Source organism: Lissotriton vulgaris, chromosome 7 (assembly GCF_964263255.1).
Source record: "Lissotriton vulgaris chromosome 7, aLisVul1.2, whole genome shotgun sequence".
NCBI classification, from domain to species: Eukaryota; Metazoa; Chordata; class Amphibia; order Caudata; family Salamandridae; genus Lissotriton; species Lissotriton vulgaris.
The window spans coordinates 1,692,979,588-1,693,004,739 of record NC_141695.1 but is presented as its reverse complement, the minus strand read 5'-3'; the positions used below and the strand labels follow the sequence as shown (position 1 = coordinate 1,693,004,739).

The 25,152-nt window shown below is 43.4% G+C and overlaps 1 protein-coding gene across 2 annotated transcripts in view; it reads left to right on the top strand.

Moving 5' to 3' along the window:
- The window catches only part of COL20A1 (collagen type XX alpha 1 chain), a 491,294-nt gene that overhangs the window by 372,131 nt on the left and 94,011 nt on the right, over positions 1–25,152 (top strand). For both annotated transcript variants that reach the window (XM_086932816.1, XM_086932817.1), the window contains exons 29-31: positions 9,192–9,269; positions 10,340–10,426; positions 13,062–13,115. In XM_086932816.1, the coding sequence (XP_086788942.1) occupies positions 9,192–9,269; positions 10,340–10,426; positions 13,062–13,115 (219 nt within the window). The remainder of the gene's footprint in view (positions 1–9,191; positions 9,270–10,339; positions 10,427–13,061; positions 13,116–25,152) is intronic.

The following is a 25,152-nucleotide window of genomic DNA, read 5'->3' as shown; positions in this document are numbered from 1 at the left end:
GCGTTGCCGTAGTCCAGTCGGCTGGTGACGAGGGCCTGGGTGACGGTCTTCCTGGTCTCCGTGGGGATCCACCAGAAGATCTTCCGAAGCATGCGCAGGATGTTGAAGCACGACGAGGAGACGGCGTTGACTTGCCTGGTCATGGAGAGGGAGGAGTCCAGGATGACAGCCAACTGATCCATGGAGGACACTTATTTGTCCTGGACACAGCAAGAGCCAGTCCAGATCTTAAGCATGCTTCTTTTCAGAAACAGCAGGTTCAGTCCTCTTTTGATCTTCTGCATGTCCAGAAAGTGTTCTGTGGGAGAAACAACACTTACAACGCAACTTTTACAACGCACTACCTTTACAACGAAACTTTTACACCGCAACATCCATTACAACGCATGCCATTACAACGCAACCATTACAACGCATGTCACTACAACACATACCACTACAACGCATACCTTTACAACGCAGTCATTACAACGCATACCATTACAATGCATACCTACACTATCCAACACTTGCCCTACTGTTGCACCCCCTGGAGTTAGAATAGTAATTTGTACCCCTACACTATCCAATACTTACCCTACTGTTGCACCCCCTGGAGTTAGAATACTAATTTTAACCCCTACACTATCCAACACTTACCCTACTGTTGCACCCCCTGGAGTTAGAATAGTAATTTGTACCCCTACACTATCCAATACTTACCATACATGCAATGTAATGCGATGTAATGGTATGCGTTGTAAATGTAGTATGCGTTGTAGTGGAATGCGTTGTAAAGGTAGTTTCAAAGATTTCGTTGTAATGGCATGCGTTGTAATGGAATGCGTTGTAATGGATGTTGCAGTGTAAAAAATGCATTGTAAAGGTATGCGTTGTAAAAGTATGCGTTGTAACGACATACATCCGTTCTGTGGACATACCTTGTAGCCCACCTTTCATGCCTGGCACCAGCTAGTGGGTGGGAGTGATTCTGTGCACTCCCTAACCAATGGAGTAAAAGTTAGCAGGGGCAACTCTACTCATTTTTCAGCAGTTCTTTTTCGCCCTGTTGCAGACAGTCCAACTGTGCCACTAACTCTCAAAATCCAAGATGGGGCAACCATTCTTCTCACGTGCAGAGCTTGTGTGCCAACCCAGAGGTATAACCTGTGTAATGAACAGTCTTTCTCTACTGGGGTCCCTCAAAACAAGTTTTTGGGGTAGATTTTTTCCCATTGATTATTGTGCCAGCCTACCTACGGACAAAGGCTGAGGCATTTACATGTGTTATTTAACATTTGCTTATGCCAGGGCCCCTTTGAAGTAAATTTAGTTCCAGGCCCACCACAACTGGCCTTTCTACCTGGGAGTCGTAACACCTCCCCACTTCCAGACTAGTCTCTCTGCTCTTGGACCAGTTTTCACTGCTCTTTAACAGCAATTTAGACCAAGTAAAAGTTAAGCAGTTGCTGGAGAGTTAATGCAAATTATCCTTCATCAGATTCAGGCAAGGTAAGGGTAGCTTTTTAAACAATTCCAGTATATTTCTTAATGTTCTAACTGTTCCATTAGATTCAAGGGAGTAGCCAGAAAAAGGAAAATACACCCCACTTTGAGCCACATGGAATGAAATGTCCAAACAAAGTGAGCAACCCCAGCCCGTTTTATTAAGTGATAGTGGCCATTGTTGCCCCTTTTTCTCTCCATCTTTCGTTCCTACTTTGTATTCATTTATTTCTTCCCTTTTCATTCTGTTTTCCCATCTTTCTTTTGTTCTGTCCATCCTTCTTTCACATGTCTTTTGAGCTCCATGTCCTTTATATTAAAGTTACATTTTTCTTCCTGCTTTCCATATTTTCTTTGCTTAGTCCCATTCTCGCATTCTTGTTCCCTCCTTTTTATCATTTCCTGTACTTCCTTTGCCCCTATTCTCATGTCTCTTTCTTCTTGAATTCCTTCCATTTGCTAATTCTTTATTTTATTGCCATGACCTCCAACCCATTTCTCAGTTTTTTCCAATATTTCATTCTATTTTCAGCTTTTTTTTCTCTCCTCCCATTTTTTATTTCTTTGTTTCTTCCTGCTGCCCCTTTCTCCAAGATTCATTCTTTTCTTCCTCCTCCCATTCTTTTTCCCTTTCTGCCCATCTCTCCTTCCTTCCATATTTATTTTCTCTCCATTCCTTCAAGTGATTTCATTGTACTTGTCTCTAAATATTTTTTCTTTTATATTCAAAACATTTCTCTTACATTCTATCACCATATTAAGCTTTTTTGAACTCATTCACCCCTTCCCTATTTCACATTGTATCTCTATAATTTATAGATATTTCCTTCTACCTTGCAGTGACCTGCAAGCCAGAGATAAAATTTAAGAAGGTCTGTAGAACAATTTAGTCTGTCCCATGCACCTCCGCTTAAAATTGCTTTGCTACGCCCTTGTGACTGGATTTTGATTAAATATAAAAATAAGTCTGTGAATGTTGTCTGTAGCTGTTACAGGTCAAAAGTTATAGATTAAAGTATATCATCTATACTTTGAGTTGCCCTATGTTTCTGTTCCAGACTGACCAGTGACAGTGTCGATTGTAGGTTATTTACTAGGGGAATCTGCCTTTTCTACAGTTATACTTGAAACACTCAAATATTATGCAACCTACTTTGTGGGCAGCAAGGTGCACTTCAGAGTGGCTTATTTCAAAAGTGTGACTTTGACAGGCCTATGCAGTGGGGTTTGAGCTGCTGCTGTCAGCATATACAGGGTAGGCCCCAGGCCATGTTTTCACTGCCACTCTAGTGGATGGCACAATAGGTGCTGGAGTCTACAAGTGTCATTTAACTTCCCATGCCATGCGTGCACTTCTGCACCATTTACTATGGCCTTGTAGGAAAAGGAAATGTGCCAATCAGGATTTAAGCCAATTTTTACATGGTTTAAGGGTAAGAACACATAAACTGGGCACTGGATAGCACTGTTCCGTGGTTAGAGTTCAAAATTACCAGCTGATTAATCTAAAAAATAAATAAATAGGAAATACTGATAGTGAACACCTAAAAAGGAGCCACTTTGTAATAAACTCCAATGAAGCATTATTTTTGCAGAAGATATTTAAGTTAGATGATATTCTGACTACAATTTTCTGAAATGGTACCTCTGGTACATGAGTGTTTTCGGAATATCCAGTTATATGTTTTATGAAAGTCACCTCCTCTGTCTCTCAGTGTAAGCCAGCTTTTCGATTTTGTTTAAATGTTACATGCAATTGAACTCCTTTGCAATTTGAGATTTATGTTTAACTTTCTGGTCATAAGACTGAGGCATCAAGAGTAGGGGTCCCTCAACTTTTCTATAATAAGAGCTACTGATGATCAATGAAAACCATCCCAAGCTAATAAAATTAAGTTGTAGTAGTGAAAACATCAGATAATATTACATTAGTGACCACCCCATACAAGTTTATCCGGAGTGATCCCGTCAGTGCATCAGGTAGGGTTGTCACCATTAATGTAAAAAAGGCTTTGCCAACGTCGAATGTCTTACATGGGTAATAAGTAATGACGATCGCTGCAGTGCCCTTGGCACCAATGTAATAACATTATTAATACATCTTCATAAAGCCACATGATGTATCAGTCAAATATCAGCTTTAAACATATTGTGGAAATTCAATCAATGCTTTCCAGATATCAACATATTGGTTCTAGAAATAGGAAAATGTTCATCTCGAATACACACTTTTCAATTTTGGTATACTTATATTAATTAAATAGCAAAAGCTTCTAATTTTTTATTCAGGTTGCACATGAGTGCTACTTACAGGTAGCTGAAGAGTTGCCAGTAGCTCATGAGCTACTTTTTGGAGAAGCCTATAAGATGCATCCAGACTCGCCTCATGGGCAGCATCCTCCATTTTTTTGTGGAGAAGTGTGGCTCACTGGTTAGAAGCGGCAGACTCTGAAGCAGAGGTCAGGCCTGGGACCAGGGATCAATGCCCGACGCGGCAGGGTCTTGGGCTCATGTCTGCGGACTCGATAATTCTCGCCTCAGCGCCTACTCTAATCATGGGTCCCACGCTGCAACTCTGGGCAATAGCTTGCTCAATCTCCACAACGGCCCCTACAACACTGGGATGCCTGGCTTCACCTTGGGGGTGCCCAGGAGGGGCATCTCACAGGGAGAGCCAGGAAGGGTTCCACAGCGTTATACAGCGCTGGGACGCCCCGTTGCTGGGGCAGCTGTGCGCTTTACAAGTATTTTACATTTACATTTACATTTCACCACTCCTTCATGGTCAGTTGACCGCGCTCCCCAGGTGGGCGGTGGTCTTCAAGGCACTTCCTATAGCGCTTGTAAGAGCACAACTAAGAGGCTCCTGAAATATGGAAATGATAGAGGAGCCACTGAGGTGGTACTGCTTATTTTGAGTTCTGCTCTTCCTGTGGCTCTGCATCTTATGTTGTCCCCTTGAGAGCTTATTTGAAGTTCTGTCCTATGACTGTGCTGTACGAGTCTCTGGAGCAGCGATGCTCTACCACAGCACCTTATGACAGGGAAGCTTGCATTTATTTTATCTTAAGGAATATAGAACAAATTGGTAAGTCTGAATTTTGGGGTGTCACTCTTAGACTCCATCAGCCTACCTGTCTATCACCCTTCTGACCAGGCTGGTCTATTTATGCTAAGACTACACGCAGAGGTAGGTGGGAATTCTAGCCCGAGTGTCTACCTAGAGCGACACAAAAAATCTGCTGCCAGGTAGGATCACTCCCTGCAGCCTGAGGAATGGTTGCCCCAGCTCATAGAGTGAACCTCAGTGTTTGTTAGGATTGGGCTCTTCAGTTAAAGCAAGGAGAAAAGGAACAGGGGCATTATACGGAGGGGGGTTGAGTGTTGAATACATAGTGTAAGTAATAGTCACCCGGTCCACTCCACCAAGAGAAAGGGGCTGAGATGGGGCTTTTTCTTTGCTCTACAATCTTCTACTGCAACAGACTTCTGCTTCTCAAAGCCCTTTGCATTAGTAAAGTCAGTGCAAGTGACTTTGTGAATGCAAGTCTGAAACTGCAATGCACAAAGTGCTCTACTGTTGGCAATGACTTTTACTAATTGAAAAACACTCATTGTAACACACTGAGAATCACATCAGAAAATGAAGGCAAAGGGTCTTCCCTCAAAATTGATGATCACAAAGGTGTACTCAAATGCCTTGACATGTTTTTTGCAGTTGTAACACAGGGAATGGTTAGCACATAGAAAAACCAAAGGAAATGATGGACGGAGCGTAGACGATCTGATCTGGGTTTAATCCATCATCATTCTTTAGCTCACTCCACCACCCCAGTTCAGACATGGCCATATGCAAATCAGTCTGACCCTGTGCCTCATGGGAACAGTACAGCCCGAACTGCCAAGCCATGCCTTCCCTGGACCGGAAACAAGCTACTGAGGACCAGTTTCTGGCATTTCAGCCTTCTTCAGCCCGGCTTGCTTGAATCCAGTGGCAAAGTGAGCAAGGGACTCAAGTCTGAGCATACCCTGCCAACTTAGGGCGAACAAAGAAAAACCAAGGGAAATGATGGACGGAGCGTTGACAATACAAGCACTCACCCCCAGTCACTGATCTGGGTTTAATCCATCACCGTTCTTTAGCCCACTCTGCCACCCCAGTTCAGACATGGCCATATGCAAATCAGTCTGACCCTGTGCCTCATGGGAACAGTCCAGCCCGAACTGCCAAGCCATGCCTTCCCTGGACCGGAAACAAGCTTCCGAGGACCGGTTTCTGGCATTTCAGCCTTCTTCAGCCCGGCTTGCTTGAATCCAGTGGCAAAGTGAGCAAGGGACTCACGTCTGAGCATACCCTGCCAACTTAGGGCGAACAAAGAAAAACCAAAGGAAATGATGGACGGAGCGTTGACAATACAAGCACTCACCCCCAATCAACTGATCTGGGTTTAATCAGTCTGACCCTGTGCCTCATGGGAACAGTCCAGCCCGAACTGCCAAGCCATGCCTTCCCTGGACCGGTTAGCACATGCCAATAGCAGAGACTAAGATTTCACAAGGTAAAAGCTATGCAAAATTGTCTGCTTATTTTCTGCTTGTGCTAGCTGGGGACATGGGAGGTGAGGCAGTGGCCCCATAGAATACTGCATTTTGTTTATGGTATCTGAATAACAATGTGCCACTTATTTTGGAACTTGACAAGGGCAGAGATCATAGTGCTGGTACAATGAGGTTTCAAATGTATGGATAGAGGTCTCCATCCCATCATTACAAACGTTTTACTATGAGTCGCGAGTGAGTGCCTGCCTCATTAATATTCATGAAGCATGAGGATTGGAACTGTTAGCGTCAAAAGCCATTCGAGGTGTAAGGGCTTCAAGCATCTGATGCACCAGAAAAGTGCAGATTGGTCGCCAAATAATCAAAGTTTGTGTTCTTTTGAGAATCAGACCCAAGATCGGGCATTGAACTATTGACATTGTCGGCGTCAGATTCCTCTTCAGCGTACCTTTCATCACAGCCTTTGGCGGTGCAGCTGAATGTTTTGTAGATGATGTAAAGTACATGCAAAATTACCCAGAAATCTCTACAACCTCTTGATAGCGGAGGCATGAGGCAAACTTAATATTTACGTTTTATCTGCGCCGCCTTTTGGAAAGTGTTTTTAATTCCTGTTGTGAAACAGTTACAAACAACATAGCTTTAGAGCAACATGTATTGTCCTCAGGTCACTCAGGGTACCAGAAGGAAGGCTAAAGGCAGCAGCAGCGGCCACCATAAAGGAAGGGCTGTGGGGTCACGTGGTAGGTGTCGCTGGGTGTGGACTAAATTTAATATAAAAAAAGAATAAAACATATCTTTTGCCAACGGTCGCTCCAGCGTCGCGTCTCCTCGCACGCCTCTCCTCTTCGTGCTTTCTGGTCCCAGCAGCCCCTGGGACAGACTCCCTGTCCAATGCGGGGATTGGTCTGAGCAAGCAGAAAAGACACGCCGCTCAGACCAGGGAGTCTGGGGCAATTCTCCAGCCCTGCTGCTCAAAGTGCGCATGTGTGTTTTGGTCGGCCTGAGACACCCGGCCAAAACACATGTGTGCACTTAGGGAGTGGAGTGCGCTAACTCTCCTCCTCCCCCCTTCCATACCTCGCCTCGCCCCTCCCAGCTGCGCTGGCTAAGAGCCGGCAAATGTAAATTAAAACGATGCACGAGCATCGTTTTAATTAACATTTGCCGGCTCTGAGCCAGGAAGTGGGGTGACGCTCCTCTGCCATGATAGAGGAGCCGCCACTGAGGCAGGTGGACCTGGCAATATCTGTCCACCCATCCATTTTTACAATTAAATTCTAGTGGGCCTGCTGTGCTCAGCTTGAACAAACTCCTCACTGTGATTAAATGAAGCAAAATCTATATTGCTTTATTTTGGTTTTGTCGAAAGCCATTGCTCTAGGGCTCTGTGGGCGGTTTGTTTCTTAACAATAATGCATGTTCTCTTCAATACTATGTTTTTTAGGTTTTTGTAGAAAGGCACAAAATAATAATGCATCGCTAGTTTTTTTATGTAGGTAAACAATATAAAGTGAAAAGTATCTCTGCTAAATACTAACTATGAAAATCACCAGGGCTTATATTCTGTAGGTAGTTGTATACATGTTCCTGAAGGGGCTTCTTTGACTTGTAAGAAATGTCTTTGATACTAGAGAAAGTTCTGTAGTTTTTTTTACCTGTAGCTTCTAATGCCTCTTTCATAAAACATTATCTTCTATGTAAACATGTCAAGCGCTCTATGAACACACTCTTGCTCTGTAAACAAGCCATTCTCGCTGCTAACTTTTTATTCTCTGTGAAAAGCTTATTCCCATAATTTTTTCATTCTCTGGGTTTTCTTTGTAAACAGTTATTCTCCTTGTAAACAGTTCTTTCCCTCTAGAAATAGTTCATTCTAGGTTTGGGTAAACATGTCATTCACTTTGCAAAAATCTCATGTTCTCTGTAAAATAATCAATTTTATCCATAAACCAGTCATTATCTCAGTAAAATAATTGATTGTCTCCATAAACATGGACATACCCTCTAATGCATAGGTTTTTCGAAGACAAAATTCTTCCACCTAGACCTTGCTTGCGTCACCTCACCTTTCAAATGCCCTCCTCGTACTTTGAAAGCCAGCTAATATGTATTGCTCGTCTTCATCGTTCATTTGTATGTTGAAATGTGCCTCTATCAATTTATTTCATACATTTTGTGTATGGTTGTCAGTTACTTCTAATTGCTTTGAGGGCTTGGCGGTTGAGAGTTTCTCAAATTCTGCAGTGCCTCCGATGGTGAATAATTTTATTCCAGCAAGGATCAGATTATGTAAATTGATACCTCACGCTTCACCAAGAAAGAAAAACAATTGTCAACAAATAAGGGCTTTATGAAATGAACTCTTTGAATCACTTTGGTTTCAAGCTGTCTGAGGCAATTATCCAGTTAGTCACTCTCTACAGCATTGTGTTCAGGCCGCTACGCTACAGCCTGCCATCAGCATCCAGTTCCATAAACATTAACACATTACTTTCTCCATCATGACATGCTGGGTACGTCGAGTCTGGCCATGGCAACCCATGGTCACCGTGGCGTACCGCTCTTCAATATACTCCATGATATACCTCAAGTTTGAGCATTGGCCGCCCGATTATTGCTTTGACCACAAAGGTGGGCCTACAATTTAGGAAATCTTTTAGCACTGTCTTCCATTCTTGTTAACCCCTTGATGCTTGTGATGGAACCATTCCGTCATCAGTCACGGTTGGGCTGTGCTGATGAAGGAATGGTTCCGTCACGACCACACCCATTTTCATAGGGGCCAAGCACAGGAGGAAAATATCGCCTGCAGCGATGCGGTTAAAGAATTTATAGCCTGATGTAAAGTTTGGCAGATGGGTTACTCTGTCACAAATGTGGCGGATAGCCTGTCTACCTTATTACAGGTGTATTATATCCTCTGACACTTGTTATAAGGAGGACGGGATATCCGTCAAGAGTTGTGTCCACTTTGCAAAGCAGTATCACCTGCTTCGACAGGCCTCTGAAATGACAATGTTTGCGACTGTAATTGTGTGTTAGGTCATTGATAGGGAAATTATTCTCTTGTATGATCCAGTACCTCAGATCCCCATCCTTGGCGTGTGACCATGGTGACTGACCTCCATTCTTCTTTCTTTCAGTTTCAGCTCCAGTCCTTCCTGATTGTCTGTAGTGCTGATTTCCCAGAAGAGAATGGCTGCTGTGACCTCCCTGCAGAGGTACGTATTTCAGTGAACAAGCAGTGACCAGCAGTGAGGTGAATGAGTTCAATAAAGGCAGATTGATAGATGTAATGAAACAAACCCAGCTTACGTCAGTCGACAAGAACAACACTCCTAAAGCCTGCCTGGGAAGTTCTGTGGACCAGTTCTCAAGCCTTCATTTGCCTCTTTTGCTTTCTTGGGCCACGAGTAAGCTTCTCATCAACTAGGTCCAAACCCGATTCATGAAACTTCACTGAAACTCAGTAAGGTTGATTTTGGGGTTTGAAGTACATGTTGCATGCAAGTGTTGCAAATGTTGTCAGCCTTTTCTTTAAGTGGGCATAAATCCATAGATGAACATAGAAAAATGTTCTAAATCTGGCTTTGCATGGCACTACCACTCTGCCAGCAGCACTCCATGCACTTACAGAAAGGTGTACATGCCACACATTTTAGAATTTTTGGAAGTTTAATATTGCATCTGTCTGGCCTGCCCAAGAGTGATATTGATGAACTTCAGCCAATATTTTGCTCTTTGATTTTGACTCAATATAGAAGGCCCCCTCACCTACACCCCGAAGCACAGATACTCTATGTAGCAGGGGAAAAGTAATGCCAGGGCCCACAAAAGCTGTATTTTGGATTACTGTCAAGGAAGCAGAATTCCCATAGCTATTCCACCCCTAGGAGCTTTCAAGCAAAATGGCTGTTCCCTTGTTCCAGTGAGCAAGGGATCATCACTATAAAAGGGTCTTCTTCAGGTTTACACCGTCCAAGGAAGTGTAGTGCCTGGAGAGGGCAATACAAACCCCATCCATTTAGAACTTTGTGAAGAAGAACCACAACTGTTCGTAAAAGAGCGCTAAGAAGTTCAATGGTGTCCTTTCTTGCTTTGAGAATGCTGAATAGGTTTCAGAGGCAGACTGTCCTATTTCAAAATCAGTGGGTTTTTTTAAAGTCCACTTTGGATACTGATATATATTATTCTTACCTGGGGTGGCCATTTTGGAATTCTTCTTGCCATTCAGTGTGTTTACGCTGTCTTTAACATCACAACATCAATCTACTACAAACTTTTTTTTTAGCGGGATGAGGAGACATGCCCTGCTGTTGCCCCTCCCTGCACTTGCAGCACTGAGGTTCCAGGTCCACCGGGACCCCCGGGCCCTTCGGTAAGTACAATTTCTTATTTTATAGATACAATGTTATCATGAAATCGCATTCAATGACTCATTTACACGCTCACCCCTGCCCATACTTTATTTCACTACATTACTCACTCAGATGTTGTTGTATTATACAATTGAAGGGGAAAACACTGGTCAGCTAAGATCTACATTCATACTATACATGCTGCAGCAATTCTTTTAGATGATTTCTAATCGATACACCCTATAAATGTGACAGTAAACCAAATCCTGTCATGTTCTCTAGAAATTGTGTTTTCTCATCTCTGTAATTTGAGTAGTAAAAAAGTTTTTTTTTAAAAATAAAAAATATTACAGAACCTTATATAGTATACGGGTTTCCAAATAATATGGAATGATAGTGGCAAAAAAATCTACACATATTTATGTAAGAATGTGATATGCTACCAATAATGTACTATATACACTTTCACAGTGCTGTGGAAGATCTTTTTCTCAGTTGTTTCCTTCATCATTGCTGGCCATTAGTAATTTTTACTGAGACTCCAAAATGAGTTCCCATTATCCAGCTCATGATTCTTCTTTACACATATTCTTCTTATTTCAGCACAATTAAAAATGAATTATTTTCTGGACTCTGCTTCCCATCGCACTCTTGTGCTTGAAAGATGAGGTCCACTCTGTGTTCCTGATGACATGGTTCTTTTTTCTAGGGGTAGCAAAAGTACTGAAATTAAAAACAAAATATATATATATATATAGCGTTACACATCATGCTGCAATAATAATTACTTAACCATCTGGAATAGGAATTTTTGGTTAGAATAAATTAAATATAAGACAATGGTATGGGATTTATTATTCACAGATGATAGATATGAATACAGGCATAACGTTTAATAGACTAAGAGCCTGATTTAGATCTCTTGGATGGGTTACTCTGTCACAGTAGTGACATATATCCCATCCGCCGAAATATAAATCCCATAGGATACAATGGGATTTATATTTTGGCAGACAGGATATCCGTCACTGTGTTGTGATGGAGTAACACGTCCATGAAATCTAAATCAGGCTCATAGTCTATTAAACTTTATGCCTTTATTAAAATCTGTAGTGTATGAAAATAAAACAAATCCCATACCATTTTCTTACATTCAATTTCTTCTATCCAAAGATTCTTATTCCAGGTGGTTAAGTGTTTCTTGCAGCCTCCAAATGTTAATAATTCTTCATTTGCCCTCTACATTTGTAATAAATTAAAAATGCCAAGCAAACAACCAGGCTGTGATAATTGGGGCAGAGGGGATCCTCTGCTCTCCATTTTTGGGTACAAGGGACAACTAACATCCATAAAAAGAAAAATATAATAGAGTTAATGTTGATCACTGTTGACAATAATTAAATAATGCAAATGAAAGTGCAGGTGCCATGTTTCTTTCTTCAATTTCACCTACATGTTCAAACATTGTCTACCATTAGTCTTCCAATCAATGGCAATGTGTTAAGACGTGAAACCAGCTGCATGTCAAATTATTGCATTGTTTATTTTCACTCATATTTTATGAGTTGATTTATTATCACTCAGGGCTGTGATATTGAATAATATTTAACTCTTCGAAATTAAAATGTATCGAGAGGCTCTCTTCCCATTTTATGTATAAATACAAATCATTGGTCTTTTGACCATTTAGAAGAAATTTCCTGATGTTTCTGCAATTTATTTAACAGTTTAAGTAATTATATATATGTGCAATATGACCCTTATGTGATTGTTGACAATCCACAAGAAAGATAAGCAATGACTCCTTTCTGAAAAACACCAAAATAAACCCTTAATTGAAGATATTTAAAAATGGCATCTAAATACAAATAAGTCTCATCAAATAGAATCAAACTGGTAATATACTCTCAGGGCAAAAAAATGTTGTGCAGCTGTCTGTATACAAAGAACGTGCACCCATACCTTCCCCTTCAGTAAGCTCTTTGGTTAATTTTGATGTTTCCATATTCGAATGCAGCCTTACTCCCCACTAAAGCCCAGATTTTTCACCTACCACATTTTTTAAACATATTGAGAACCCCTAAATTCTGTCTCAATTCTGTCTCAAACCCATCTATACCAAATTATTTGACCATTTCTTTTACATTTCTGGACTAAATGATATCTTAGCCTCTGTTATGACAACCCACTGTCTTACCTATGATATAGCTGCTATGAATTAGTTTGTGAAAGCTTTGAATCTGTCTTTGATCAGAATAATGTCCAGCAATCATATATAGAATGCCAGATTTTAGACTGTGAAGACGGGTTCCTCAAATAAGAAAACCCAACATGAGATTTTGAGTACGGGCAAGTTCCACCAATAGAAAATTCATTTTTGAGGTATTGAAGTTTTTAAATTATTTCCAACAATGTACATTTTGAACAAGTTAACAGTTTAGGATACTTTACACCAACAGTGGAATCCAATGTGGAAAATATAGTAGTGGATGAAGATTGTCAGGGTGGGACATTGGTGGTTGGACATAATCTCTTACACTGTGTGAAGCCTGTTTGAGTGTTTGGACTTTTGTATTACCGAATTGGTTTGCTTTTCCTATTGTGTTCAATTTAAAGAAAAGTAACACATTTCTTTGTCAACTCTCTTATCATCAGGGAGGTCCAGGGCCAAGAGGGATCAAAGGAGAACAGGGTGCACCAGGGCCTAAGGTAAGCAGCTATTTCCACAATCTCTTTAGTTTCTATTCCACAATGAGCAGCTTTGTTTACAACTGTAATCCTATATGGTAAGCTATTCCCCTGTGTTTTCCTAGGATTCCAAGTTGGAAATGTTTTTGTACAAATGCAATGACACATAGAAAGTATCAAATTCAATAGGGTATACTATTCAGAAAGTGGATTGAAGGTAATATATTAGGGGCCAAGAACACCATATGTCACTAGTAGCATCTGCTCATAGAAGCAAGAGTCCTCACCCACCAGAAGGTGGAATGCTTTATAGGGGTGGGCGGAATTTGCGTAATCGCGTTACGCAAATCTCTGCGAAACTGTAAAAGTCTCTGCGAACACGCAGAAATTCAGCGAAAATGCGGAATTGCTTGTTTGCGATGCTTATTCTGTTCGCAATGGCTGTTTGCGTGCTCGGAGGGAAATATTTCGCGAACACGCATTTGAGAACGCGAACAAGCAGAAAAATTCGCGAAGTCACGGAACGCAGAATTTTGGGCAATTTTGCGTTCTCCGCGGAACGCGAAATTAACCAAATTCCGCGAGCGGGATGGAATTTACCGCCCAGGCCTAATGCTTTATCATTGGGCCTGCTTCTCGTTGGGCTGGTGCTGCAATGCTCAACTGGCCCGAGAAGGGGCACTTTACCAGAAATCTTTTGAGTCACCTGAAAAGGACTGGATGTATTAGTGAATACCAGTATAGGAAGATCGAGTTTTAAAGTGGGTTAAAATTGACAATAGATACTTTGCTGTCTGTTTAATTGGGGATAAAGAACCTTTGTCAAGGTTAAAGGAAGTGCGAGAACCTAGAGGAAATATTGTCCCCAGTTTTTTCTACTAATGACCAGTCTCCATAACTAGAAAAGCGGGAGATTAAATCAGATAAAATTCTTGGTCAGCATTTTTCATGTCTCTACTGTCCGTAATGAGCAAATGGCATTTCATCAGGAACTGTCAAAATATACCTAATCTTCACTTAGGGAGGGGATCCTAATTGGGTGATGAAAAGAAAGTGGTCCTCACCTCTGTGAGGAACACTAGAAAAAATGGTTAGATTACCAAATTACACCCCTATATGTAGGTTGAAGTTCCGCTACTATGGACCCTCCTTTATTAAGGATTGGTCCCCTTGGAGTATGTGGCTGAACCAATCTCAGGATTGTCTCTGAGAACGATGTGATGACTGATTCACCTACCCATTGTCTGCGCCCCCAGAAAAGCTGCATTCATGCATTTCTCAAGTTAAATCCAAATATGGATGCTCAAAACTTGATAATGATACCCAGGAGTGATTAGAACCAGGCAACATATGGTATACACCAGTGAAAATTAATTCCCCCTCAGAACGGGGTTTGTTTTAAACAACTTGTAGCATAAAGAGCTGTTACGGTTGAGTGAGAATCTCATTGGCAACTGATAAAATGCTACATTTTGGGACCAATTCTGCTCTAGCTTGGTGTTTTTTTATAGCCACACTCCAGTTTAGAAAATTTACCATTTTCAAGCTCAACACACTGTCTTTAGTGGGGAGTCACTTTGTCCTTATAACTTAACCACTGATAACTGCCTGCAGACATGATGCCGGTTAGATGAAGGATGGGGTGTACAGACGATATAAAATTGCTCACCTCTAGGACTGAAACACGCTGGTGCTTTACTCTAACTTAAAGTAAGGAGGCACATGGGTATTGACACATCACCGATGGTGAAAGCAGAAATCTGCAGAAGCAGCTAAACCAGTCTTGTTCTTATGACCACCCCTCTTTGCTGGTGATGAATAGGCAGCTTACATCATACTACAGAAAGGAAAGATGCCCTTTGGACACAAAGACCAGTTAGTTTAGTTGGAAATGTTGAAGGTTTGTTCAATATATATATCTCTGGCTGCATGAGCACCTGGCAGAATTCTGTGCAATGTAATCCTCTTAACAGAACTCTTCCTAAAGAGGTTGAACCTGAAAGACTTATGGTCCAACAGTAATATATGAAAACTGTTGGACTTTGCCCTTTTTGAAAGGTTATTTCCAAACATTTTGCTTTCTTCCTCCTATTTTTTCTGACCTGTGTTTGTTGTTGTTAGGACTCTGGGCACTTCACCACTACTAACCAGTTCTAAAGTGCATATGCTCTCTGCCTAAATTATATTGATGATTAGTTTATCCATGATTGGCCTATTTGATTTACTAGTAAGTCCCTAGTAATGTGCCCCATGTGTGCCCAAGGCCTATAAATCAAATGCTACTAGTGGGCATGCACCACTGAATGCGGCACCCACATAAGTAGCCCTACAAACATGTCTCAGACCTTCCACTGCAGTGTCTGTATGTGCAGTTTTAAACTGACATTCCAACCTGGCAGGTGCACCCACTTCCCAGGCCAAACCTTTCCATTATTACATGTGAGATACCCCTTAGGTAGGCCCATGGTAGCCCCATGGGCAGGGTGCAGTGTATTTGAAAGGTGAATATGTGCTGTTGTGTTTTACATGCCCTAATAGCAAAATACAGATTTTTTTGTTTTTCACTATTGCAAGGACTATCTCTCCCATAGGGTAACATAGGGATTGCCTTGAAATATCATCTGAACTCACAATTTAAAAGTACCTCTTTTGGTGAAGTTGGGTTTTAAATTGCATGTTCGAAAATGCCACTTTTAGAAAGTGGGCATTTTCTTAGGATAGCAGTTGGGCTGCTGGGCATTCACTCTAGACAGGCACACAAAAAAGCTGAGGTAGGCCTTGCATATCCTGATGGACAATCACCAGGTAGATGGGCCATCACCAGCTGATGGGCCTTCCTGAGCTAGAGTGGTAGGAGGAGTTGTCACTAACGCCTGAATACGGCTGTACCCGTCCTCACACAAAGCTGTCTCCACCTCCCTGTAGTGCGTCTGGAGCCAGGTCAGGAAAAGGCAGGGTCTTGTGCCCTACAAAGACTTTCCATTGAAGTGTGCCTACTTCAGAGGCAGAAAGGAGTATAAGTATTTGACCTCTGACACTCTCAAATCAGAACACCACTGGGCTAAAGGACATTCTGCCAAGAAGAAGAGCTGGATACTGTAGAACGAACTGAAACTCTGCCTGTTGCTCTGTTGTGCTTACCTGCTGCTTGCTGCTTCTGTCCTGGGAGTGAAAGGACTGGGCTTTTCTTTCTACATCCTGCTTCCAAGGTTCTCCAAGGGCATGTGTGTGCCTGCCTCCTGTTAAGAAGTCTCAGGGCCATCAAAGAATTCACCCACCAGTGCTTGGGCTTTTCTGCTGAGAGTCCTAACTTGCCAAGTGGTACCAAATTCAGTTCCTGGGCCCTTGGACATAGAAGGTGATGAACTAAAGGAGAAAATGCATGTATCGACTCCCAGCGTCTGTTTTTATCGATGTATCACTACAAACTTTGACCGGAGCATGGTTTCCGATCGACACATCGACCACAGCTTTCACCGCAGGCCCCAGCTTTCCATCGCAGTGTGTTAGAAGAACCGCAACAGCATGAGTTGTCGAGCAGCACAACACCGAAATCTGTGATGCACCGTTCCAATGCAGCACCTGTTTTGCAGCTGTGGTATCAACGCAGCACCTGCATTGCCGCTATCGCACCGACTCAGTGCATCTAAATTTCAAAGCATTTTCCCTGGGCCCTAATTTTGTAATCTACACTGCCCAGCAGTAAGGAACCGAGGGCGCTTGTCCTAAGTTCGATGTCTCCCTTCCCTTCCAGTAAGGAAGCAATGCATCACCTCCCCTGCCTAGCAGTACCGAACCAATGCTTCACCTCCCCTGCCAGTAAGGAACTGACGAGTCACCTCCTCTGGGAGTAGGAAACGGACGCATTGCTTTGCTTTTAGGGTGGCTTATCTCCCCTGCGTCTCGAACCGTCTTTGATTTTGACCCATCTAAGTTACTTTGTGCTAAAAATAATGCGTTCATTGAATTCTATGAACTGAACTTGCTGAACCTTTGAAAAATTATATATTTACTTATGTATTTTGGATTTTTGTTGTTTTGGTCTTATTCTGTACAGCTCAATATTGGCTACACTGGTGTACACTCAGTTTGTAGTTTTTCTACTGTATGTTTATGTACAAATGCTTTACACATTGCCTCTGAGATAAGCCTGATTGCTCGTGCTAAGCTACCAAGGGGGTGAGCTGTAGTTATCTTAGCTGTGGGACTCCCTTACCCTGACAAGAGTGAGGGTCCCTACTTGAATAGGGTGCTAACCACTGCCAACTAGAGACCCCCTTTCTAACATATCCAATCTTCTTTAGCGGAAAGATCCATTCCAGTTTGGAAATCCTGACTCCCAGATTGGGAAGACTCACAATCTTTCTGTATCAGGACCAGCATCTGAAGGCTGGCTCGATTCCAAGTGCACAAGGCACAGTAGATGTATGCTGTTTAGAGGTACAAACCAATCAGTAATCTTTCTAGCGAAAAGATGAGGGACAGTGGCAGGTGTCACACTGCAGAAGGAGTAGCCTCAAGCCCTTCTTCAGACCTGCATCAGCACAGAAGGAGCAGGTTCAGATCTTATCAGTGCTTTGGAGCAGCAGTCCAAACAGCACAACAAGGCCCCTCCTATCCTCTTCCCTACCCACGCCAAGAGTTTCTCCCCCTCCGAAGAGTGAAGATGTGAATTTTAGGCTCTTGATATGCTTTTTCTCCTCAAAATGGCTAAAACATCCATCAAGCTAATCCTTTAAAGGGAAGGATTCTGCCATTGTGTGGGTAATGTACTCCTTTCAGAAAGGACCCATGCATTCTTCATGCTTTCATAGTGGTGTTGCCCAGCTCGAGGGACCAGTTGGGCTTGGTTACACCAGGAGGCCTACCTGTGGCATACCCCTGGTTCAAGCAAAACTTTAGCCAGGAAATAAAAGGCAGCCTACACAGAAGCCTATCCAAGGTCACACTGCCGCTCCTCTTAGGGTAGAAAGCAGGACCTCCGTACTGTAGGACCTCTGTACTGCAGTTACCCATTGCGGAGGACCCATAAACAATTGTGGGCCCCTGTCACAACTGCGGGGCCTCTGCCATGAGTGTGGAGGCCCTTTGTGAATCGCCCCAAAGTAATGGAATTATATTTTAATAAAAAGTAATGTTGCATTATTCTTTAATTCAAAAAGGTTATTAAATGTTTTATAATTAAATAATAGATATGTACCATTTTTAGATTTTTTTTACTTTTATTTATATGTATTTTTATTTTGAGATATTTATAGCAATTTATTTTAATTTAACATTATTTCCTATGGGGGGTTTATTTTATGTCCCCACCTCCATTATGTTCTATGGGAGGCTGTTGCAGCATCAGTGATTTGACATGTGTGGTGCTAACTTCTGCTCTGAGCTGGAGTAATTTCCTACTGTTTTGGTACCTTTTGGCTGTAGTAACTTTAGAAATGCAGTTTGGGAATAGCATTTGGCTTCTTTTTTTGTGTGTGGGTGCATGTCCCTCTTCAAACCCATATTAGTGTAAATAACAAGGACCCCCTGTTTTGAATAATATTGTTTGCCACTTTATGTAATTTTTTTATGTATTTCCTATGTATTATACGACTACTGTATACTTTGTTGTTTGTATAATTGATTCATATTCATGCCTTTTTATTAATTGTTTTTAACATGAACATCTGTATACGTATTAAATGAAATAGAATTTTTTATAATCACTTGGTTGTGTCTCCTTTATGCAATTTCTCCCTTCTTATGTGTTAATATTATGCCATATTGTTTACACTGCCTCTTCAAACCCATCCCTGACCCTCTCTAAACTCCTGCTTACTCATTCCTAAACCCCTCCCATTTAGTCATATGTATTCCCCATTTCCAATGAATTCCACCAGTCGCTCCCACATTTACTATTAAAACGCATGCCTACGTGCTCGTAGACTCTGCAGGCGGGGAAGAGATCTCTGCACAGCAAAAGATAGGAGCGACGCAGGCAGAACCTCCTCTTGGAAGTTTGTGAATAGCATTTTGTGGTACACTTGCAATGCTGGTGCAGTACTACAATAGATACTACCAAATGCAGTTTGTGAATCAGCCCTCAATGTGGTCAGCAGTGCTGTCAAACCAACCCTCAAAATGTAATCAGAGAGGTGGAGATTCCTAGGTAATGAGAATCTAGTAAGAAGGGTGCCTGATTCTTCTTTGGCATGGGTAACAATTTAGGGGCCCAATATGATGTCGGGCGGATTGCCCCTGCCAGGCTGGCGGTGGCTACCGCCAGGCTGGCGGGGTCAATCCGCCCGACATCCGTATTTGTTTTCCCCCCCTGCCATATTAGTATGGCGGGGGGGACCTCGGCGGACGGAAAGACCGTCCGCCGCTTTTCCGCCCCGGTCGCCTTGCAGCCGGGTCGGAAAAGGAATAATATGGTGGCGGTGTCTATCAGACACTGCCAGCCATATTATGATGGGCAATTGTGGATGCCTTTCCGTGGCGGCAATGCCGCTACGGGAAGGCATGTGGAGAATCCCTGCAGGGGACTGTTGCGGGCCCCCAGGGACTCCGGGGGGTGGGGGGTGCACATGGGGGGTACCTATGGTACCCCCCAGCAGTTCCATGCAAAGCATGGCAGGCACCGCGCGGTGCCTGCCATGCTGTGCATGGAAGTGCACAGCATGCTTTCCTGCCATTGTGGCGGGCGGTGCTAAGTGCACCGCCCGCCACAATGGTAGGAATGCGGGATGCGCCCGCCACTGTGGCGGGCGCATCCTAATGCTGCCGACGGGACCCCCGCCCTTATGGCGGGCGGTCCCTACTACCGCAAGTATGGCGGGCGGGCAAAGTCCGCCCGCCATCCTAATGAGGCCCTTAGTGTTTCAGTACCTGCCATTTATCTGGTGCCAACAAAACTATTTATGGAGAACCAAATATATTTTGTTTCTGTTTGTTTTTGTTTTTTATGTTTTGTTATTCTTGGTACCTACACAGTTTTATCTGTGGAAATGGGGCTCTAAATAACAGTTAAATATGGTTTTTTTTTTATTTCGCACCAATATAATTTAAAGATTGCTTTGTCTGCACTCGCACACTTGTTTGGTAAAAGTCTCCTTTCTGAGCAGGACAGCAGGCTTGAGATGCGTCGTTAGTTCTGAGCACAGTCACGTCCCACTCTTCTGGACAGAGCCATTAGTTTTATATAAATTGTATTCTCCCTTGAACGGTTACTTACATTTCTTGGCTCCCGCGCTTACTGCAGTCGCTGCCGTTAATGACCAGATACGGGCAGTTAATTGCCCGCGGTTAACGCCTCCTGCCCGCCCTCCGGGCTGCTGGTAATGGACGGAGCCGGGGGCCTCGCGGGTTCCATAAAGAGACGCTTGCTAATAATGTCTCGCTTGCCTCATTAGCTCCTGCAGTGTGTGCCAGGTGATCAAGGCTGTGATGTGCGGGGTACACTGCAGGGCGCCGGGCGCATCCCTGACCCAGACCTGCCACTGCCTGTCTCTAATAGGCATGGGTGGTGCTCAGTTGGCTGCGGGTGGGGTCTCTGGTGCGATAGGTATCGCCCACCTTCACTACACTATCCAACACTTACCCCACTGTTGCCCCAAAAGTATTATGTGTTGTTGGTATGCATTGTCATGGTATGCATTGTAATGTTAGTTTCTAAAAATGTGTTGTAATGGCATGCGTTGTAAAATCATGCATTGCAATGGTAGTTGCAGTGTGAAAAATGCGTTGTAAAGGCATGCATTGTCATTGTTTGCGTTGCAGCGTCATATATTCATTTAGGATAGGTTGTCCTAAACGGGGAAAGTCAGGTGTGGTACTTGAAGGCCAAATACATCCTCTGACCATCTTGTAAAACAAGTGATGCAGTTGGGTTGCAGTGTTGTAGAAGATGTAGATGAAAACCGAAATGCATAGACAGGAGCGATGCTGAAGAGGAAGAGTAGGCTGGGAGGACAGTGGAGAAGGTTGTAGATAGAGCGAAAGTCCTGACAGGAGTGAAAATCGTGGAATCTGGACTGGTGAAAGAGGGTGCAGTGGGTGGGAAAGAGTTGTGCATATTAAAGTTGTCAGAAAAGGGTGTGTGGGGGATAGATTTGGGAAGGTGTAGGCAGACCTGGGTATTGCGGGAGGGTGATGGCCACAAGGAATGTTATTAACAGTGAGATTTGTAAAAGATTTTCCCTGGACAGAAGTGCTGAAACACTTTCAGAGAGGAGAAGTAGTGAGGTATGTAAACTAGGAGAGAAAAGAGGCTTTGGCGGAAAGATGGTTGAGAGGAGTGAGGTGGACCGGAGAAGTATTATGGTTTGTCAGAGGAGGTAAGGGATGAGGCTGTAGGAATTTGTCAGGAGGGTACAGTGTAGGAGTAAGAGGGGGTAGCATTAAGCAGCAGGAATAGGTTGGAGGCTAACTAAGGCTAAAGTGATTGAGAGAAGAAGTTGAGGCCACAATGCTGTGGTTCAAGAAAATAGCCATAGGAACAAAGCCAGTGGAAGGAATTAACTCCTTGCGTGCTGATGACGAGCTCAGCTCATCATGAGGCACGGTGGGCGTGTGCTGATGACGAGCTGAGCTCGTCATGACACGCGCGGCGCTCACATGCAAGGCTAATTCCCCCGCTGTGCTGAGCGTTCTTAAAAATGGGCGTGGTCATGACAAGCTCAGCTCGTCATCAGCACAGTGCCACCGTACAGTGTGAAGAGCCGAGCTCGTCACAAGCACCGTGGCGCTGCGCGCGCTCCCCTCCCCCCCAGGGCCGCTGGGGAATTAGCCCCGCGGCGAAGGTGTTAATGTTATGTTTTGGACTCCACATACACATACAGAAACTGATGCTTTGGGGAAGAATCAGCAACACTGCTGAGTCTGTTGGAATATTTCAACAAATGCTTCTGCTCGTTAGAGCTTTGTCAGCACCTCATTCCATGAGGGATGAATATCATGAATTTATTTATTATTTTATTTTATTTTTTGCACTTATAATGCGCGCAGATACCCACAAAGGGTTTCCCGGCGCAAAGATTGGAAGGCTGAAAACACAGAAAGCGCACAAAACAACCCGTTCAAAGACCGCGATTATTTATCAAAGAGCCAGGTTTTAACGCCTTTCTTAAAGCTGGCGAGATTTTCCTCCTTACGCAGGGCTAAGGGAAGGGAGTTCCAAAGGACTGGTCCCAGATGGGAAAAAGACTTTCCCCCCATACGGGCCAGTTTAAATCTAGGAACCACAAAGTTTGCTCCATTTAAAGAGCGAAGGTTGCGTTCAGGAACGTAGGGCCTAACCAGTTTTTGCAGGTACTTTGGTGCGGTCCCTGCCTTGCTCTTAAACATATAGGTCAATGCTTTGAACCGAACCCGGTTCTCAACTCTAAGCCAGTGCAGGTCCTTTAGATGCTTCGAGATCTTAGCTGTCCTAGGGATCTTACATAGCAGCCTGGCTGCGGAGTTCTGGACCAGTTGGAGCCGCCTAATCACAGCTAAATTGGAGCCCAGATATAAGATGTTACCGTAGTCAAGCCTAGATGTAATCAGTGCATTGACTACGGTCTTCTGGGTATCCACAGGCAGCATCCAGATGATCTTCCGCAGCCATTTAAGGATAGTGAAGCACGTACCAGCTACTTTATTGACCTGCTGTTTCATCGATAAGGAGTCATCGATCCATACCCCTAAGTTTCTGACTTGGGTAGCCGGGCTGGGAAAAGCACCCAGGGATGGCGGCCAATGGGTATCCTGCCACAGATCTCTCTTTTTACCTAGGAGAAGAATCTCCGTCTTCTCCCCGTTGAGCTTCAGCTGATTTGTTGACATCCAGCTGAAGACTTCGTGAAGACCTAATTTCAGCGCAGAGGGGGATGAAGGCTTTGAGTTGGTAAGAGAGAAAATAATCTGCGAATCATCCGCATATGTCATGAGTTCTAGGCCTACTCGCTCTGCTAAATCGGCGAGAGGGCGGAGATACAGGTTAAAGACTGGAGTGGTCATGTTGCTTGTCTTGTTGCTTGTCTACTATGGGAGCTAGAGGCATTGCAAGTGCAAAACCAATGCTTATATCAGCAGGATCCCTTATATCAAACCAGAGCTCCCCTGGTAAGACAAATATCCTATCAAGTGAAGGCCAGAGAGGGACAGTGAAGGCCCAATAGGCAAATGCTACAAATTTCTTAATGCAGTCCAATTTCAAGACAATCCAATGCCCTAAGTGATAGGTGGTCCTGCCTCCTTCTGTGGTCAGAGCACAGATCATCCAAGAGGCGTGGCCCACAGAGCAATAGCAAAGCATGAATGAACGGTGCGAATCAGGGGTACAAGGTAGCATGAGAGAGCGAGCCACGTGCTTATGGTATCAGAACTGTGTATCTCCTGACTGACTGCCTGTACTCTTCCGCAAGCAGTGGGTGCCCACTTCTGGATGGGCAGTTATTCAGGCCATGAAGGACAGCAGCATGTTGTTGCCATAGTAAACCCTGTAGGTCATGGCTCACCAATATTTTCTGTACTAGGAACTAATTATGTTCAATAAAAATCATCCAAAGCTACTAATATTATTAGTGTTTTAATAGTGACCACATCTGACAAGATTACATCAGTGGCCTCCGTATGCAGGATTACCGGGAGCGATCACCACCGTGAATCAGGCACAGTCTCCAGCAATATTGCAAAAAGGCTTTGTCACTTTGGAATAGCTCTACATGGGTAACGCATGAGAGAAGTGCTACTATGCTCGTGGCACAAAATGAATATAATAATATAATATATAATAAGTCTCACCCGTTCCCCACCATGTATCACTCAAATATCCAGTACAAAAAACATTGTGGAAATTCATCTATTCTTCACCAAACATCAGTCTACGAGTGCTGGAAATACGCAGATTTTCGACTTGAATACACACTTTTCAATTTTGGTATACTTCTATAAATTCAACCAAGCAAAAGCTTCTAATTTAGTAGGGTGGATAGCACACAGGAGAGCTACTTTCTAGTAGCTGGGGACCTAGGAGTAGCTCACAAGCTACTTGTTGGAGAAGCCTGCAGTAGGGAGAGCGAGAGAGAGAGACAAAGAGAGAGAGAGAGATTGTTGTCCAAGAGCACCCACCTCCCCACCCCAGTGGTAGGAAGCCTATTGGCCCCCCTTCGCTTAAGCAGTAACTTACTTCCTTTATCAGTTAATCAGGGCATTGCCCTTTTGTGAGACATCTGCAGAGATGCCTTCACATTTATTTTCTGAATTTTAAAATTGGAAAAGCGATTTCTACTTTTTTCTGCCTGTACACAGTCTAGTTTCATTTAGCCGTATTTTCTGCTACTTGTCTTGATTAAAACGAGTGGTACTTTGAGAGGAGCTTGTAACCAAAAAGATGGAGCAAGAGAACATCAGTGCAAGAAGAGCAGTAGTACAAGTTACCCTCAAGGAAGATCCGGTACAGCATACCATGCACAAATGCACGCTTCTCTCACAACACCATAGTCACAGCATTCTCAGCAGCAGGGCAAGCTTCAATAACAGAGAGATTGGCTACAGCACAGGCAGCAATGTTGCAAGCTTCCCTCACACACAGAGAGAGAGTACATTAGTAACAGCATCAGTGCTAGCTTTTCTTAAAGAGCACAGCACGATCAGTAGTTCAAGCTTCCCTCGCAAACACAATACTTACAGCACTATCAGCAGCAGAGCAAGCTTTGGTCACATAGAGTTTGGCTATAGTGCAATCAGCAACTGTGCAAGCTTCCCTCACACAGAGAGACAGTGCTGTAGTAACAATACCAGTTCAAGCTTTCTTTAAAGAGCACAGCACAGTAGCAGCAGTAGTGCAAGATTGCCTCACAATCACAATAGTGACAGCACTATCAGCAGCAGTGAAAGCTTCAGTCACATAGAGTTTGGTGATAGTACAAGCAGCAACAGTGCAAGCTTCCATCACACAGAGAGACAGTACAGTTTTAACAGTAGCAGTTCTAGCATCCCTTAAAGGGCATAGCACAGACGTAGTAGTGCAAGCTTCCCTTGCAAACACAATAGTCACAGCACCATAAGCAGCAGTGCAAGGTTTGGTCACATA